The sequence below is a fragment of the Oncorhynchus mykiss genome, chromosome 12 (genome assembly GCF_013265735.2).
Source record: "Oncorhynchus mykiss isolate Arlee chromosome 12, USDA_OmykA_1.1, whole genome shotgun sequence".
Taxonomy (NCBI): Eukaryota; Metazoa; Chordata; class Actinopteri; order Salmoniformes; family Salmonidae; genus Oncorhynchus; species Oncorhynchus mykiss.
This window is the reverse complement of record NC_048576.1, coordinates 58641558-58658595: the sequence shown is the minus strand read 5'-3', so window position 1 is coordinate 58658595 and position 17038 is coordinate 58641558. Positions and strand designations below refer to the sequence as shown.

Here is a 17038-nt window from a genome sequence, read left to right as displayed (position 1 = left end):
CGGTACGTCCTGGCAGGAGCCCTTCTCTGCGCTGATGCCCAGTCCAGGCACGGCGTCCAGTCCCGCTCCATGGCAGGAGCCTTCCTCTGTGCCGATGTCCTGTCCAGGCACGGCGTCCATTCCCGCTCCATGGCAGGAGTCTTCCTCTGCGCCGGTTCCCTGTCCAGGCACGGCGGTCAACTCAGCTCGCCTTCTTAGGCGCCTGTGCCCAGTCTGGGTGCGGCGTACAACCCAGCCACATGGCTGGGGCCCTCCTCTGCGCCGATGCCCAGTCTGGGCACGGCGTTCTACCGGCTCCATGGCCGGACCCGTGGTCTGGGCAGGGGCAAAGTCCTGCACCAGAGCCGCGACCGATGCTGGCGAATCCATGAGCGGAGTGGGTACTTCGCCCCACACCGGAGACGCTAGACGCCCACCCGGACCCTCCCTTATAGAGTCAGGTCTAGTGCATTTATTTCTATGTTGGCCTGGTATGGTTCCCAATCAGAGGCAGCTGTTTATAGTTGTCTCTGATTGGGGATCATATTTAGGCAGCCATTTCCCCATTGGTTTTTATGGGATCTTGTTTCTGTGTAGTTGCCTGTGAACACTGCTTGAGCGTCACGTTTCGTTTGCTGTTTATTGTTTTTTGTGAGTTTCCTTTATTAAACATGTGGAACCCAAATCACGCTGCACGTTGGTCTAAGTATATTTCCAGTTCGTACAACGATGGTGACAGAATGAAATTGCTGACCTCCTTGTCCTACAGCACAAACAGACTTCACTCCCTGTTAGGGAGATACATACAGTTGAAGTCGGAAGTTTACATGCACCTTATCCAAATACATTTAAAAATCATAATTCCTGACATTCAATCCAAGTAATAATTCCCTGTCAGTTAGGATCACCACTTTATTTTAAGAATGTGAAATGTCAGAATAATAGTAGAGAGAATGATTTATTTCAGCTTTTATTTATTTCATCACATTCTCAGTGGGTCAGAAGTTTACATATATTCAATTAGTATTTGGTAGCGTTGCCTTTCAATTGTTTAACTTGGGTCAAACGTTTCGGGTGGCCTTCCACAAGCTTCCCACAATGTTGGGTGAATTTTTGCCCATTCCTCCTGACAGAGCTGGTGTAACTGAGTCTGGTTTGTAGGCCTCCTTGCTCATACACACTTTTTTAGTTCTGCCCACAAACTTTCTATAGGATTGAGGTCAGGTCAGACTTTGTTGTCCTTAAGCCATTTTGCCACAACTTTGGAAGTATGCTTGGGGTTATTGTACATTTGGAAGACCCATTTGCGGCCGAGCTTTAACTTCCTGACTGATGTCTTGAGATGTTGCTTCAATATATCCACATAATTGTCCTACCTCATGATGCCATCCATTTTGTGAAGTGCACCAGTCTCTCCTGCAGCAAAGGACCCCCACAACATGATGCTGCCACCCCCGTGCTTCACGGTTGGGATGGTGTTCTTTGGCTTGCAATCCTCCCCCTTTTTCCTACAAACATAACGATGGTCATTATGGCAAAACAGTTTGATTGTTGTTACATCAGACCAGAGGACATTTCTCCAAAAAGTACGATCTTTGTCCTCGTGTGCAGTTGCAAACCAAGTTTTTCATGGCGGTTTTGAACAGTGGCTTCTTCCTTGCTGAGCGGCCTTTTAGGTTATGTCGATATAGGACTCGTTTTACTGTGGATATAGATATTTTTGTACCTGTTTCCTCCAGCATCTTCACAAGGTCCTTTGCTGTTGTTCTGGGATTGATTTGCACTTTTCGCACCAAAGTACGTTCATCTCTAGGAGACAGAACGCATCTCCTTCCTGAGGGGTATGATGGCTGCGTGGTCCCATGGTGTTTATACTTGCGTACTATTGTTTGTACAGATGAACGTGGTACCTTCAGGCGTTTGGAAATTGGATGAACCAGACTTGTGCAGGTCTACAATTTCTTCCTGAGGTCTTGGCTGACTACTTTTGATTTTATGTCAAGCAAAGAGGCACTGAGTTTGGAGGTAGGCCTTGAAATACATCCACAGGTACACCTCCAATTGACTCAAAGAATGTCAATTAGCCTAGCAGAAGCTTCTAAAGTCATGACATAATTTTCTGGAATTTTCCAAGCTGTTTAAAGGCACAGTCAACTTAGTGTATGTAAACTTCTGACCCACTGGAATTGTGATACAGTGAATTATAAGTGAAATAATCTGTCTGTAAACAATTGCTGGAAAAATTACTTGTGTTATGCACAAAGTAGATGTCCTAACCGACTTGCCAAAACTATAGTTTGTTAACAAGAAATTTGTGGAGTGGTTGAAAAACGACTTTTAATTAAGGACTCCAACCTAAGTGTATGTAAACTTCCGACTTCAAGTGTATATAAAACAACGTAAGATTCAAGACTTTGTGCTTTTCAGCTAAAATTATTGTCGAATTCTTGCCACCAACGAAATGTTGAATATTTGGGGCATAAAATCATCGAAGCTCTGCAGATTTTGTTGTGAGGATACAGAATCAATAGACCATTTATTTTGGTATTGCCCTCATGTAGCCTGTTTCTGGTCAGTCAATTACTAATATACTAATACTCTTAGTAAAATGATTTATTTTCAACTATCAATCTGTGGATTCTATTCGATTAGATAGATTGAAATTGTACGTTAAACATCACAGCATAGTTGAAAGATATTATGTTGTGTAGAAATCTGAAGAGAGTGGCCTGCAGAGATAGGTGGGATGGGCTGAGGGAAGCTGAGGGTTGGGATGTGGAATTGGAGACAAGTGGGAGTGTAGTTGCTGTGCAGGAGATAGAATGATGGTCAAAGATAAAAGTCAAAAATAAAGTCAAAATAAAACATAATAAAAAGTATGTTTGAATGACACTGAGGGGCAGTGTTTTTACAGCTAATGCCAGTTTGCCTGAGGCTGACGCCGTGCAGGTGTTTGTACACATGCATATACACACACTCTCATTCAAATAAACGCTGCATACAAGAACACACACGCCAGACATGCACACAATCATATACAGTTGGCATTGCTGTTATGATTTTGGTTGTCCTTGATGTCCTTTGTTTTTTAAATATTTTTTTTATTGTTTATTGCTGTTTTCTTCTGTCTCTTTTTTAAAAATCTTTAGTTCATTCTCTTAGTTGTTGGTGCCATTGGGGGATTCTTGAAGTTGGAGAATGGAATTAATTCTATTTTTATTTATTTTTTCTTGGGGGAGAATTTGGGAGGGTTTTCGAATGGTTGAGGGACAGCTATTGGGGAACTGTGTGGGGATCTTGGAGGGTTCGGGTTCACGTTTTTTGGCCTGATGGGAGATCTCTCAACGTGCCCTTGAGCAGGGCATTGACCCTGGTCTGTGTGTCGCTCTGAATGGGAATCTGTTGTATGACTGGTATGGTGTAGTTGTTGAGCGGCTTCACTGCAAGTATATTTGATATTCAACGTTTCGCCAGGACAGTGTCTCTGCCAAACCTCTCATGACAAGCTGAAATCGCCACCGCGACCACCCTAATGGTGGAGGGTGGGAGCTGCTTATCATGTGAAAAACACGTTCCATTCACTGCATGTGTGTAACGAGTGCGCTGAGAGTCGGGAAGTAAGTACAGGGATTGAGTGTTTTAATAAATAAGCACGTAACACAAACAACGCACCGACATGAAAACAGAGTCAATGAGGAAGAACCAAGGAAAATAAAGAACCAAGGGGAGTGACAGATACCGGGAAGATAATCAAGGAGGTGATGGAGTCCAGGTGAGTGTCATGAGGTGCTGGTGCGCTTTACGATGGTGACAGGTGTGCGGGATAATCAGCAGCCTGATGACCTAGAGGCCGGAGAGGAAGTATAGGTGACAATGTCAGGAGTCCCAACGGACTCTCAAAGTGGGCAGACGACATGAGACTCAAGTGTCATGCCGAAATGCGCCTTTGCCGTGTGAACCAGTAGGTTGTCTAGGTAGGCCAAAAACTATATTACCCGACGACGCAATGGCTTTATTGCCGCCTCCACGCATTTGCTTGAAAGGGTAAACGCAGGAATTTCCTGTGACGACGATGCACCGGCACTTGGAAGTATGAGTCATTTAGGTCGATGCTTATGCAAACATCTTTGTTGTGGACACAGTCCAGCAGACGCTTTGTCGTAAGCATTCGAACGGGCCGTTTGGCTACGCTCTCGTTGAGAGTGCGTAAATTCAATATTGGCCTCATTCCCCCCGTGTATTTTGGCACGGGGAAGTAGTGCTAAAATTCCATTGCTCCTGGGGAAATACTGTGACCGCCTCCTTTGCCAAAAGTTCCGTAATCTCTTTCATAAGAGCGGTTACTTCATCACCGTCTCCACCACTCCCAAAATTGGGGAGGACTTCGGTGGAACTGGATGGCATAACCCTTCTCCAGCATCTGGCTTAGCCAGGGGGAGAGGGTGCAGTTTAAATGCCACTCCCGATAATGCTGAGCCACATTACTCCTAGGAGTCTGTGGTTCTTATGAGGTGTAGCATAGCGGCTCAAAAGAGTGTCTGCTTTGCTGACCTCTTATTCTTCCCACTCAAACCGTCCTCGTGTGTGTGCTCAGCCATGCACCCGTAGTGGGCTGAGCTACACTCATAGTGGTGAGAGGAAGAGAGAGAGCGAATAAATGCGTTCTGAGAAAAACGGGGGCGTTGGTTCCAGCCCTCCGTGAACGTTGCACTGGTCTGAGCTGCACTGACTGCACTGACTGAGCCATCCCCAAACAGCGATTGTGTTTGACATTCACGGGTGTGGATGTCAGCTCGTCCTTCAGCTCTTTGAACATATTAATTCAACAGTAGCTAAGATGTGGAGAAGTTTGTCCATAAAGCTCTGCGTTCCTAACAGCACTACAAACAAAGCAGGTCCTAGAGGCCCTAGTTTTGTCGCACCTGGACTACTGTTCAGTCGTGTGGTCAGGTATTTGGGAAAATTGCATGTGACTCATCGCTGGCCCTTAAAAGTACACAGGGAGCTAACATTAATGATATGCATGTCAATCTCTCATGTCTCAAAGTGGAACAGAGTTTGACTATTTGTTTTTGTAAGAGGTGTTGACAAGCTGAATGTACAGCTTTCTCCATAATCAGATAAGAAGAACCCAGTAAATGACAAGCACTAAGCTGAACTAATATAAGGGAGTGAAGGACAAATGATCTTAATAAATATGTGAATATCAAGAGGACCTTGATACAAACACCTAAGACATTCATTTTAAGGAGTAAAAAAAGTATACTACAACATGATGCATGCTAGCCTGGGAACCAGTCTGTTTGTGCCATCGTGACACTCCTTGCCAAACACTCCTTGCCAAACCAATGTTTGGAATGACAATGAGTTGACATGATAGCACAAAGAGAACCAGGCTAGATGCATCATGCATGGTGAAAATATTTGCCATTTTAGTGTCTTCCCGATTCTTAGTATGGTCGTCTCTCACCGATATGGGAAAGGGAAAGGGTGTTCTCCTCTAGTTCCTGTTCAGTGGGTTTGAATAATTTTCTCATTGAGGGAGATTGATCCCTTGTTCAGCCCCATGGAGTGACCTGAGCCAGGCTCATAGATACAACCATCAGTCCTTTGGGAGGTGATAGGTCAGCCTGACATTCCATTGCAAATGTAATTCCAGTCTGCCCTTTGCTGGACATAGTTACATTATCCTTGGGGGATGGATCAGGTTGATTGCCGTCTAAAGGGGGACTTTTGAGTGAATGCAGACTTTGACTCCTAACACCTAAAATAGAGTGGAATTGATTGCAATAGAATATAAAATATATAGTTGAATATAATAGATATTATTGATTAGTCTCTTTCACTTGATACATGGTACATGGTTTATCTCACACAAGCCCTAAACGAGGCAACACTTATCTGTTCAATAATTGTGAGTAAAGTTGGTTAATTGAATAACCCCAAATATTGTCTGAAACGTATTCAAATGAAATATTACAGTTACAATAAAATGACATTATAATTACAATCATCAAACAGTAGATCTAACTAAGACATAGAGGCAGTGACACTAATCATAGTTGCAACTGTTGCGGCTGTACATTCGTGAACCAATATGACATTTAGAGGGAAAGATACTCCCGTTGATGTAGCGAGAGGGACACGTTGTGTCTTGGCTAATAATATACCATAACGGCCCATGTAATTTCAATAAAAAATTATGCAAATTGTCCATGTGATGACATTGTATCAACAAGGAAGACCTAGTAGGTTTGCAAAATGTCATACACGTTTTTTTCCCCACCCACTTTTAGCCAAAATGGCTGGAAGTTTTGTTGATTTCACATAGAATTCCCGTTAGTTAACAGCTCAATCAAACATAGTCTTGTTATTGAACTCATGTCTGTGCACAGTGGGTGCATGGATCATCTCAGAGGCTTTGCTGTAAGTTGTTGGCAACACATCCAATCTAATAGTACTCAGCCTTTGACGCTTCAGTAGATCCTTACTTGAGCCATCGCACTTTTCCCTTTTGTCGGTCTTATCTCCCCTCATCAAGACATGAGGTGGACAGCTGGGCACAGGCTGGAGGGGGCAAGGGCCCAACTTTCTTCAGAGGCTAACCTGTGCCACTCAAACAGAGTGGTGTTGTTCAGGCTATAGCTGAAGTGTCACATTTCCAGGGAGACACTTTATCACCTGGGACACAATAACTGGCAGAGGTTTTTCTGCAGACACGATGTGTGGCCGTGACACATTATATGGTCTGGTCCACTACTGTTGTTTGGCGAACACCTGTCCCTGTCCCTGCTCTAGGTTGTGTGTAATAGCAGCCTTGCTTCCCCCAGAGTGCAAAGGGAGGGAAATGTAGACCAATGAGGACAAAGGATGAACGGACGTCCCCTTATGTCATTCATTCATGCTCAACAGGTGTGTTCATGCAGTAAAAACTGAATTCTGAGGCGGTACTTACAGAAAGCACAATGACCACGGCCTTCACACGATTCAATGGCCACAATTTTGCTTATCCAGGGTGCGTGTTGGAGACTTGGGACGTCTGTAAGACAATAGATTGGAAGTTTTTCCGAAACAGACACATTATGTAATGAATGATCACCGGTTCAAATCAGATCCCTATTGCAAATCAGTCACACTAGTACATTGTAAAGTTGACCTTGTTCAGGGAAAAGTTACTTTGTCCAATTTTGGCTGGCTGGAGACAGGTTCGAGACCCGAAACAGTACTGCAACAGTCATAGTGTTGACGAATATCCGATTGTGACCCTCAGATAAGCTGCCCTATTTTGCTCTACTGATTAATTTTACAAAGAAAAAGGGGAAAAGAATGTTGTTGTTTGATGTACCCCATAAAAAAAGGCATGTTTGCTCAAAGCTGTTTTGTCAAAGCTTCTAAGAAAACTGTGCAAAAGTGTGATGAATTATTCAGCAGGGGCTATCGGTTTACTTTAGGTCGATTTCTCTGTTACCATGGTAGAAATACATGCATTATTTACTGGTCCTGGATCTCCAAGAGTGAGGCAGTTTAGGACTGACAGTCTTTTTTAGAACTCTGACGATTACTCTCTAGTAATCCATGAGGAAAAAATACTTTGTCTAGTCTAGGCGGTTATGTTAAGCTTTGAATGAAAATAAGAAGGGGACTGCAAAGCACCTTTCTGGACTATGTAATCTACCACTGGGTTTTCCAAAGGAGTGGACAATGTTGACACCGCCGGGCGAAGAGAAACCCCAGAAGCGGGTGAGGTTCCGCGTGGCTTCGGGGAACAGTGGTCGGGTGCTGAAGGAGATTTTTAAAGATAGGGGGCCGTTTGACTCGTTGGATTCAGATTGTACCAGTAGTTCGGATGCGGACCGGGCCAGTACGCCTTCCACAAGTGGAGATGCTAACGGACATGCTTTTCTACATGTGTTTCTAGGCTCCGAGTTGGATGATAGCGAGAGCGAGCGGGATGATTTGCTCATGTATGCTGGGGCCTCAAAGGACAGAGCACCAATTAGCCACAAGCGTGTCAACATCCTCAGCAAAAATGGGACTGTAAGGGGGGTCAAGCACAAAGTCAGTGCAGGTCAGGTCTTATTTGAAAACCTCCCTAATGCATGTGGGGTAAGTGATCTAGGTCACTTCAAGTATGATGAATATGTATTGTACCTTTTCAGTGTTATCATAGTTATCATAGTTTTTACAGGTGTTTGAAGCTGGTGGACCAAAACAAAAATGACTTTAGGTTTTGGTCCACCAGCTTCAAACAGCTGTAAAAACAATATTTTGATGGTACAATCATTCTCTACACTATACAGTGCTTGTTTTCTCACATAAAGTGAAATTTGTAGTATTTTAGTGTAGTATTTTAGCAATCCACTAGATATTCCACTAGATAACACAGCCACAAAGTCAGAACAGCTTTCACAGTTTGACAACATTGATCAAATTAAGATCCTACATCTGTATGGTCACCTAGAGCTCCATTAGGTGGTAATGGAATGAGGCCTGTGAAAGGAGTAGATGGAGAATAGATAGTGCTGACAGCCAGGCGTAGAGAGGGATTACCTCCATGCTTACTCAGAGGTGTAGTCGATACACAACACTGCAGGACTTGGTGTACTGTACACTGTAAAAAACATTCTAGTTGTTTAAACTAATTATTATTATTTACTAAACTTTTCAGTCTAAGTGTTACCTGAACTTAACTCTTAATTGGCCCAAACTTAGCTCCAACTTGAGAAGAAATTTGCTAAAATGTTGTCAACTTAAAATGTTGTGTTTGCTCAACTTGTCTTATATTTTCATTCAACTAGAAATTATTATTTGGGCATCTTAATTAAAAAAGCCTGTGGAATTAGTTACACACATACAATGTTTTCAATTGACATATTTGACAGACATTGACATGCGTGATTACATTGTGCATGTTCATTTATACAGCCATTGTTTTTTGGCATGTCCTCCCTCGCCTGGGATTTGAAGTCCCAATCTCTTGGTTGACGACATTCTGATCTTCCTGCTACTCAATCATGTCTGTGTCATGACCGATTTGACCTGTATTGCTACACTTTGCACTTCAAAGGAAATCTCAGCTCTATTAAAAGTGCACTCAAGAAAAACTGTTTTATTTATCACAGTGATTAAGGAGTTAAATTAAAACAGAGTAATATTCCCATCAACATTAGACAAATATACAGGAAACCCTAGAATTGCTGATACTAGAGGGGTATGATGGGACTATATTCGTGGCTATATTAGGTTTTCAAAGGCCAATGCATGTTAAAGGGAGTTTTTCCCGCCTTTTTTTCTCCGTCAATACTAGGGCTGTGGCTGTCACGAAATTTCATCACCCTGTGATTGTCAAGCAAATAACTGTTGGTCTCACGGTAACTGACCGTTAATGAACATAAACACATTTAGCATCTCCTGGCTTCCACGCATAGCCGTCAAGCCAATGATGCAGACCTTTGGAAAATGTACATTTTAAAAAGTCGAATAAATCCATATAATGGTGTTGACCTTACAGTGAAAAGTTATTAGGTGAACAATAGGTAAGTAAAGAAATAAAATAACAGTAAAAAGACAGTGAAAAATAACAGTAGCGAAGCTATAGAAGTAGTGAGGCTATAAAAGTAGCGAGGCTATAAAAGTAGCGAGGCTACATACAGACACCGGTTAGTCAGGCTGACTGAGGTAGTATGTACATGTAGGTATGGTTAAAGTGACGATGCACTTTAGCAGGAGTATAAAACATAAAAAGAGGGGTTGGGGGGTGGCACACAATGCAAATAGTCCGGGTAGCCATTTGATTACCTGTTCAGGAGTCTTATGGCTTGGGGGTAAAAACTGTTGAGAAGCCTTTTTGTCCTAGACTTGGCACTCCGGTACCGCTTGCCATGCGGTAGTAGAGAGAACAGTCTATGACTGGGGTGACTGGGGTCTTTGACCATTTTTAGGGCCTTCCTCTGACACCACCTGGTGTAGAGGTTCTGGGTGGCAGGCAGCTTAGCCCCAGTGATGTACTGGGCCGTACGCACTACCCTCTGTAGTGCCTTGCGGTTGGAGGCCGAGCAGTTGCCATACACACCCTCCTAGTAACAGTCTGACTGCAGGTGTAGCCTATCTCTCCCCTGCACTTCCTGACGGGCTGCCCCCAGGTGGTGAGGGTAGGCAACAACACAGCCACCAAGGCAGAAGCTACTCTTCCTTGGGTTCAGCAAAATTAAGGCAGTTATATACAATTTCAGAAACATTACAATACATTGCAAAACATATTTCACAACACATTAAGTGTGTGCAATCAGCCCACTAATCTACTACCACATATTTACAACACAAAATCAATGCATACGTGTCTGTATGTTATCATGTGTGTGGGAATGCGTGCGTCTGTGCCAGTGTGTGTCTCTTCACAGTCCCCACTGTTCCATAAGGTGTAACTCTTGATCCACAATATAGCAGGGGATGTGAAGCCACAATACATATTTTTCCAGCAGCAGATTATGATCGATAATGTAAAAGGCTGCACTAAAGTTAAGAAAAACAGCTCCCACAATCTTTTCATCGATATCTCTCAGCTACTCATCAGTCATTTGTGTGTGTACTTAGTCATTTGTGTCAGCACATAGATAAAGACAGGTTTCCAGTAGAACATCATGCTATTACAATATTTAGAAAAGGCTAAATGTACAACAACAAAATATGATGTACTTACTTTGATTAGGGTTGTACTGTTTTGGCAGATTACAGGTGGATATTCTTGATCTATTTCTATATATATTTTTTTAATGTTAGATGAGGTATGACTGCCAGAAAAAAATTACACTTTGTAAATTATAGACACTTAATCATAGGACTGGATGGTTTAAAATACTAACGTTAATTAGCTAGTTAGCTAGTTATTCTGCTCATCAAAGCCTATTGTAATAGTAAGTAAACTCGGCTGTTTACAGCTAGCGTTAGACATCTAAATAGGAGTCGTAGCTAGGTAAGACCTGAATGTCTCTCGGATTGCTAAATAACTGGCTAGGACCTAAACATGATCGCGGACAGCATAAACTATTAACGATATTGGTAACGTCAGCTAACAGGATAGCTTCTTCGCTCCAGCAGCTAGCTAACGATCAGTGTTCAAACATTACTTAACTATCTAGCTAATTTAGCTGACAATCGTTAGCTTGCTAGGTGGCTAGCTAGTACCTATGTTCAACATATACTGTTGCTAGACACAAACAGAACGATGCATAGAATGATCTGCAGAAAAAGGCACACAAGGAAACTTTTAACTAAGTTAAAAGCTAGCTAACATTAACAAAGTAATTTCCCAGTGACAGTTTCAACAAGCAAAGCAACAACATTTACCTCAAATAATTATTGCCTTAGCATAATAGCTAGTTAGCTATTTCAGTATGGACATTCAACACTGGTACAATAATCCAATCTCTTATGACAATGCAAAAGTTATCCTTTTCGTCTTCTTCTTCAATGGTACTATGGCGGTCCGCAATCAAACATTAGAGGTAAATGCCCTCCCTCCGATGCCTTTGCCACACATCTATCACAATGGCTCTAATCTTACATTTGGCCTCACCTACATCTCATACTGTCTGAACTAACTTCACTTTGCATCAAGGTTCTCCAACTGGCGAATTTGAACCATGGGTGGTTTTCAGAGCAAAAAAATTACAATAATATTTGAATCTTCATTGGACATAAAATACTATAAAAACGTGTGTGATCGTTTCCCAATGTAATCAATGTTCGAAATGATTATGTTTTTGTGAAATACTATCTGTTTTGGCTCCTTGCAGTCAATTTACAGTGTACAAAGGATTTATAATTATAAAATGGCTTGTTTGGATCCTGGATGCTGATTGGATGAGCAGTGTTCCAAGCCGTCCATTTAGAATAAGGTTTAACGTAACAAAATGTGGAAAAAGGGAAGGGGTCTGAATACTTTCCGAATGCACTGTAGTGGGTTCTATGGATGGTCTTAAACTGCAGTAAATTATGCCTGAGATTAAATGAACATGACTGGGCATTCTAACATACTGTAGGTCAAATTAGCTTTTGGATTTCCTGTCTTTTTCAGCTTCAGACAATAGCTAATATTTCACTTAAAACAGTTAAAAAATAAATATGTATAGGGGTAAGGTGACGAGGCATCACGATTTATGATAAAAAGAGTAGCAGTAGCAAATATGATGATCGTAAGCGACTGTGTGTTTGTGAGTGTAGAGTCAGTATGAATGTGCTTGATGTAGCCATTGCATGCTAGAAATATTGGACCAAATACTAAACTTTTTACTAAATTTAATACACTACAAGTGAATTTGTCCAAATACTTATGACAACTTCAAATCGAGGGACTAGATACATAAAGTGCATTTATATCTAACTGGTAAAACAGATATGTATGAAAATACTCTTAAATAAAAGCTGAGATTCTATACTGTCACCTCATAAAACATTTGATGTAAAATCCCAGAATGCTGGAGTATAGCGCCAAATTAAATGTTATAACTAATAAAATAAATACCGTCCAGTATTTATTTATACCAAATAAATACTGTAGGTAGGGGAGAGTATAAGGTTGATCACATACCGTATCTAATTTCCTTTTTGTGTGTTTTCCTTACAAGCCCGAGTTGACACTAGAATTTGGGCGGATAGTGATCTACACCACCAGCTTTCGAGTAGTAAGGACCACGTTTGAACGGTGTGAGTTGGTCCGGAAGATCTTTTCAAACCACAGGGTCAAGTTTCTGGAAAAGAATATAGCCCTGGACTGTGAGTATGGGAAGGACCTGGAAGAACGATGCAAGCGGGTGGGCGAACCTCCCTCGCTACCAGTCGTGTTCATCGATGGACACTACCTCGGGGTCAGTGCTTTCACTTGGTCATTACAACTCATTTTCCAATTCCTGGGCTTGTGTTTATAAAACATCTCAGACTAGGAGTGTTGACTTAGAATCCATATGGTCTTTTATATCATAATGAATAAGATGACATGTACAGAGGGACCTGATACATCACTCCTACACTGACACACTTTATGAATAATGTCCTATTATGAAACATTCTAGCACGTTTTACCATCAAAAAAAACATACAATCCATCTCAGTGCTTGACTTGGGTAGGAGCTCACTGCAGCTGAGTACTGGCACGTCAAATTTTCAACTGATTGAGTACCTGCACCTCTTATAGAATTATTAGCTCAAAGGTTTAAACAGTACCGACACGCAAAATTAGTACCGGCCCCTATTTCGGTCCAAGTCAAGCACGGACCCACCTTGATCCTATCGAAGTGTTATGAATATATTAGCTATGAAATTATCAAAGGTCTAGTAATGATATGATGCATCTTACACTATGATAATAACTTTGCAGGGTGCTGAGAAAATATTGGACATGAATGAATCAGGAGAACTTCAGGAACGTCTGGCCAAAATTGAGGTAATTTTTAATCAACTACCACCAAACAGATACAATATATTCAGTAATAACACTGGTAACTGCACAGTTAACAAATTCAATGTCATGTTTCAACTGATGCCTCTGACGCCTCAAATTACAAAAATACTCAAATATGTTTGCAATTAAATATGATTAAAATAAACATAAATGAAACACAGGATAGGAAAATAGTATTGATCATTCTGATATACCATATAGGCCTACTCGCCGACAATGATACATCAGTGAACTGACAAATGATGAATGGGCATCAATAATGGAAGGCTTGTTATTGATTCTGCATCTAATAAATTTGTTCACACACAGGTGTGAGGGTCATATCAAAAATTGAGGTTGTGTTTCAAACAGAGCAAAGACACTGACAGACAAACAACTGTGAAAAGGTTTTTGAAAGAGAGCAACCCGGCTCTATGTATTTTACTGGTTTGTGACTCATTGACACTGCCCCCGGTTAGAGGGGAATAAAGCAGGCCAAGAGTTACCCCCACAGGAACTTTACAGTGGCTTGCAAAAGTATTCACCCTCCTTGGCATTGTTCCTATTTTGTTGCCTTTCAACCTGGAATTAAAATATATTTTTTGGGGGGGGTTTGTATCATTTGATTTACTCAACATTCCTACCACTTTGAAGATCCAAAATATTTTTTATTGTGAAACAAACAAGAAATAAGACAGAAAAACAGAAAACTTGAGCGTGCATAACTATTCACCCCCCAAAAGTCAATACTTTGTAGAGCCACCTTTTTCTGCAATTACAGCTGCAAGTGGGGTATGTCTCTATAAACTTGGCACATCTAGCCACTGGGATTCTTGCCCATTCTTCAAGGCAAAACTGCTCCAGCTCCTTCAAGTTGGATGGGTTCCGCTGGTGTACAGCAACCATTAAGTCATACCACAGACACTCAATTGGATTGAGGTCTGGACTTTGACTTGGCCATTCCAGGACATTTAAATGTTTCCCCTTAAACATTGTTCTTTTTTTTTTATTTTACCTTTATTTAACCAGGCAAGTCAGTTAAGAACAAATTCTTATTTTCAATGACGGCCTGGGAACAGTGGGTTAACTGCCTGTTCAGGGGCAGAACGACAGATTTGTACCTTGTCAGCTCGGGGGTTTGAACTCACAACCTTCCGGTTACTAGTCCAACGCTCTAACCACTAGGCTACCCTGCCGGAAGGTGAACCCCCATCCCAGTCTCAAATCTCTGGAAGACAAACAGGTTTCCCCCAAGAATTTTCCTGTATTTAGTGCCATCCATCATTCCTTCAATTCTTGACCAGCTTCTCAGTCCCTGCCGATGAAAAACATCCCCACAGTATGATGCTGCCACCACCATACTTCACCTTGGGGATGGTGTTCTCGGGTGATGAGAGGTTTTGGGTTTGAGCCAGACATAGCGATTTCCTTGATGGTCAAAAAGCTAACTTTTTGTCTCATCTGACCAGAGTACATTCTTCCATATGTTTGGGGAGTCACCCACATGCCTTTTGGCAAACACCAAACATGTTTGCTTATTTTTTTCTTTAAGCAATGGCTTTTACCTGTAAAGCCCAGCTCTGTGGAGTGCACGGCTTAAAGTGGTCCTATGGACAGATACTCCAATCTCCGCTTGTGGAGCTTTGCAGCTTCCTCAGGGTTATCTTTTATCTTTTTGTTGCCTCTCTGATTAATGCCCCCTGGTCCGTGAGTTTTGGTGGGCAGCCCTCTCTTGACAGGTTTGTTGTGACGTCATAGTCTTTCATTTTTTTAAATAATGGATTTAATGGTGCTCCGTGAGATGTTCAGTTTCTGATATTTTTTTATAACCCAACCCTGATCTGTACTTATCCACAACTTTTTCCCTCTGTTTGGAGAGCTTCTTGGTCTTCATGGTGCCACTTTCTTGGTGGTGTTGCAGATTCTGGGGCCTTTCAGAACAGGTGTATATATACTGAGATCATGTGACAGATCATGTCCCACTTAAATAAAGTCCACCTGTGTGCAATCTAGCTAATTATGTGACTTCTGAAGGTAATTGGTTGCATCAGATCTTATTTAGGGGCTTCATAGCAAAGGGGGTGAATACATATGCATGCACCACTTTTCTGTTTTACATTTTTCATTTTTTTTTTTAAACAAGTAATTTTTTTCATTTCACTTTACCAATTTGGACTATTTTTGTGTATGTCCATTACATGAAATACAAATCTATTTGAATTACAGGTTGTAATGCAACAAAATAGGAAAAACGCCAAGGGGGATGAATACTTTCGCAAGACACTGTATTTGAACCCACTGAGGAAGATGGACATGGGGATGAAAAGTGGGAAAAGTTCTGTTGAAGGAAATGAAAGTCAATGAATATACTGTACATATGATATCACAAGAGCAGGCTTCAAGTGTTGGGGATGGTGAGTGGAATGTGCAGCTCAGGGTTGTGAGGTGCTGATAACAGTCACCGGCAGGGAATTTGTAACACCTTTCCTATCAGGGAAAATAACAGCAGAATACAAGGCCATGTTGACAAGCTTTCAAAGTAAAAAACCCAATTAGGCATACAACGATGCACATAAACCCTTACATACACTACAGAACTATGCTAATTAGCTTTCAATTCAGCCAGTGGCATAACTTGTGTCGTGGAATTATTGTAATCAAAAGGAGACTTTAAAATTTCTTCAAAACAATCAAACTGTATTATTTAATTACTGCAGTAATGAAACTTGTCAATGACCCTTCCATAGGTGATTAGTTGAGAGCCCAACGAGCGGATTTGAGCCATAGCATTTTATACCAAAGTCCATCCTCCTGGATGTTCATGACAAACAACAGATGTATGGAATGGGTCACTAATAATTCAGACAGTATCTGCTGTCAAGACTGTTCTCATTGTGTAGAGGACCAGGGTCTGGCCCCCAACTCCATACTGGAGACATCTCCCCCTGGTACCCCAGTACAGACACATTAACTCATGCTATGGAATGAGGTCTTGTTAGGCTTATCACCCAAAGACATAGTAAATCTTCTGTCAGTGTTAAATCTCCCAGAGGCTCACTTTCAGTTCACACAGACACAATAGAGTTATAAGAACCCTCTATTCAGTTGCATAAAACAGCCATTTGATGCTATTACAATATTATAACAATTTTGCTCTCACAATGTTTTTTTGTGTGTGTGTTTTCCCCCAGAGGGTACAGCACCCCCACACGTGCCAGACCTGTGGGGGCTTTGCCTTCGTCCCGTGCCCCATGTGCCATGGTAGCAAGTTGTCAGTTTTCCGCAACTGCTTCACAGAGTCGTTCAAAGCCCTGAAGTGCACCTGGTGCAACGAGAATGGCCTGCAGCCCTGTTCCAGCTGCAGCCAATGATGACTCTAAGTGCCTGATCGAAATATCCCCTTTCCCCAGGCCCTCACCAAGCCCACACAATGTATGGTGTCCATATTAGGACAGCCAGAAATACAAACAAGTCCTAGCGAGACTGAGGCTGTCCTAATATGGACACTGTACGGATTGGACTCTGTCAGAGATAAGACTTGATTTTTCACACCATGGTTTATCCTCCATGGGAGATTGTCAATAAAATTGTGTTTTCAAGAAAATATAAGTCTTTAAATGG

General features: G+C 41.8%; 1 protein-coding gene across 1 annotated transcript; it reads left to right on the top strand.

Moving 5' to 3' along the window:
• Positions 1-264: 264 nt before the first annotated feature.
• LOC118937820 (glutaredoxin domain-containing cysteine-rich protein 1-like) lies at positions 265-17015 on the top strand. Its single transcript, XM_036939514.1, has 5 exons — positions 265-380; positions 3697-3751; positions 12606-12845; positions 13355-13420; positions 16609-17015. The coding sequence occupies exons 1-5, from the start codon at positions 265-267 to the stop codon at positions 16786-16788; spliced, it is 657 nt and encodes a 218-aa protein (XP_036795409.1). The 3' UTR covers positions 16789-17015.
• The last annotated feature ends 23 nt before the right edge of the window (positions 17016-17038 follow it).

Bases quoted from the DNA above. Each gene is read 5' to 3' on its own strand.
- LOC118937820 (XM_036939514.1), top strand. From the start codon at position 265: ATGCCCAGTCTGGGCACGGCGTTCTACCGGCTCCATGGCCGGACCCGT. The intron at 381-3,696 runs GTACTTCGCCCC...AGGAAAATAAAG, and splicing joins CGAATCCATGAGCGGAGTGG to AACCAAGGGGAGTGACAGAT. The intron at 3,752-12,605 runs GTGAGTGTCATG...TTTCCTTACAAG, and splicing joins AAGGAGGTGATGGAGTCCAG to CCCGAGTTGACACTAGAATT.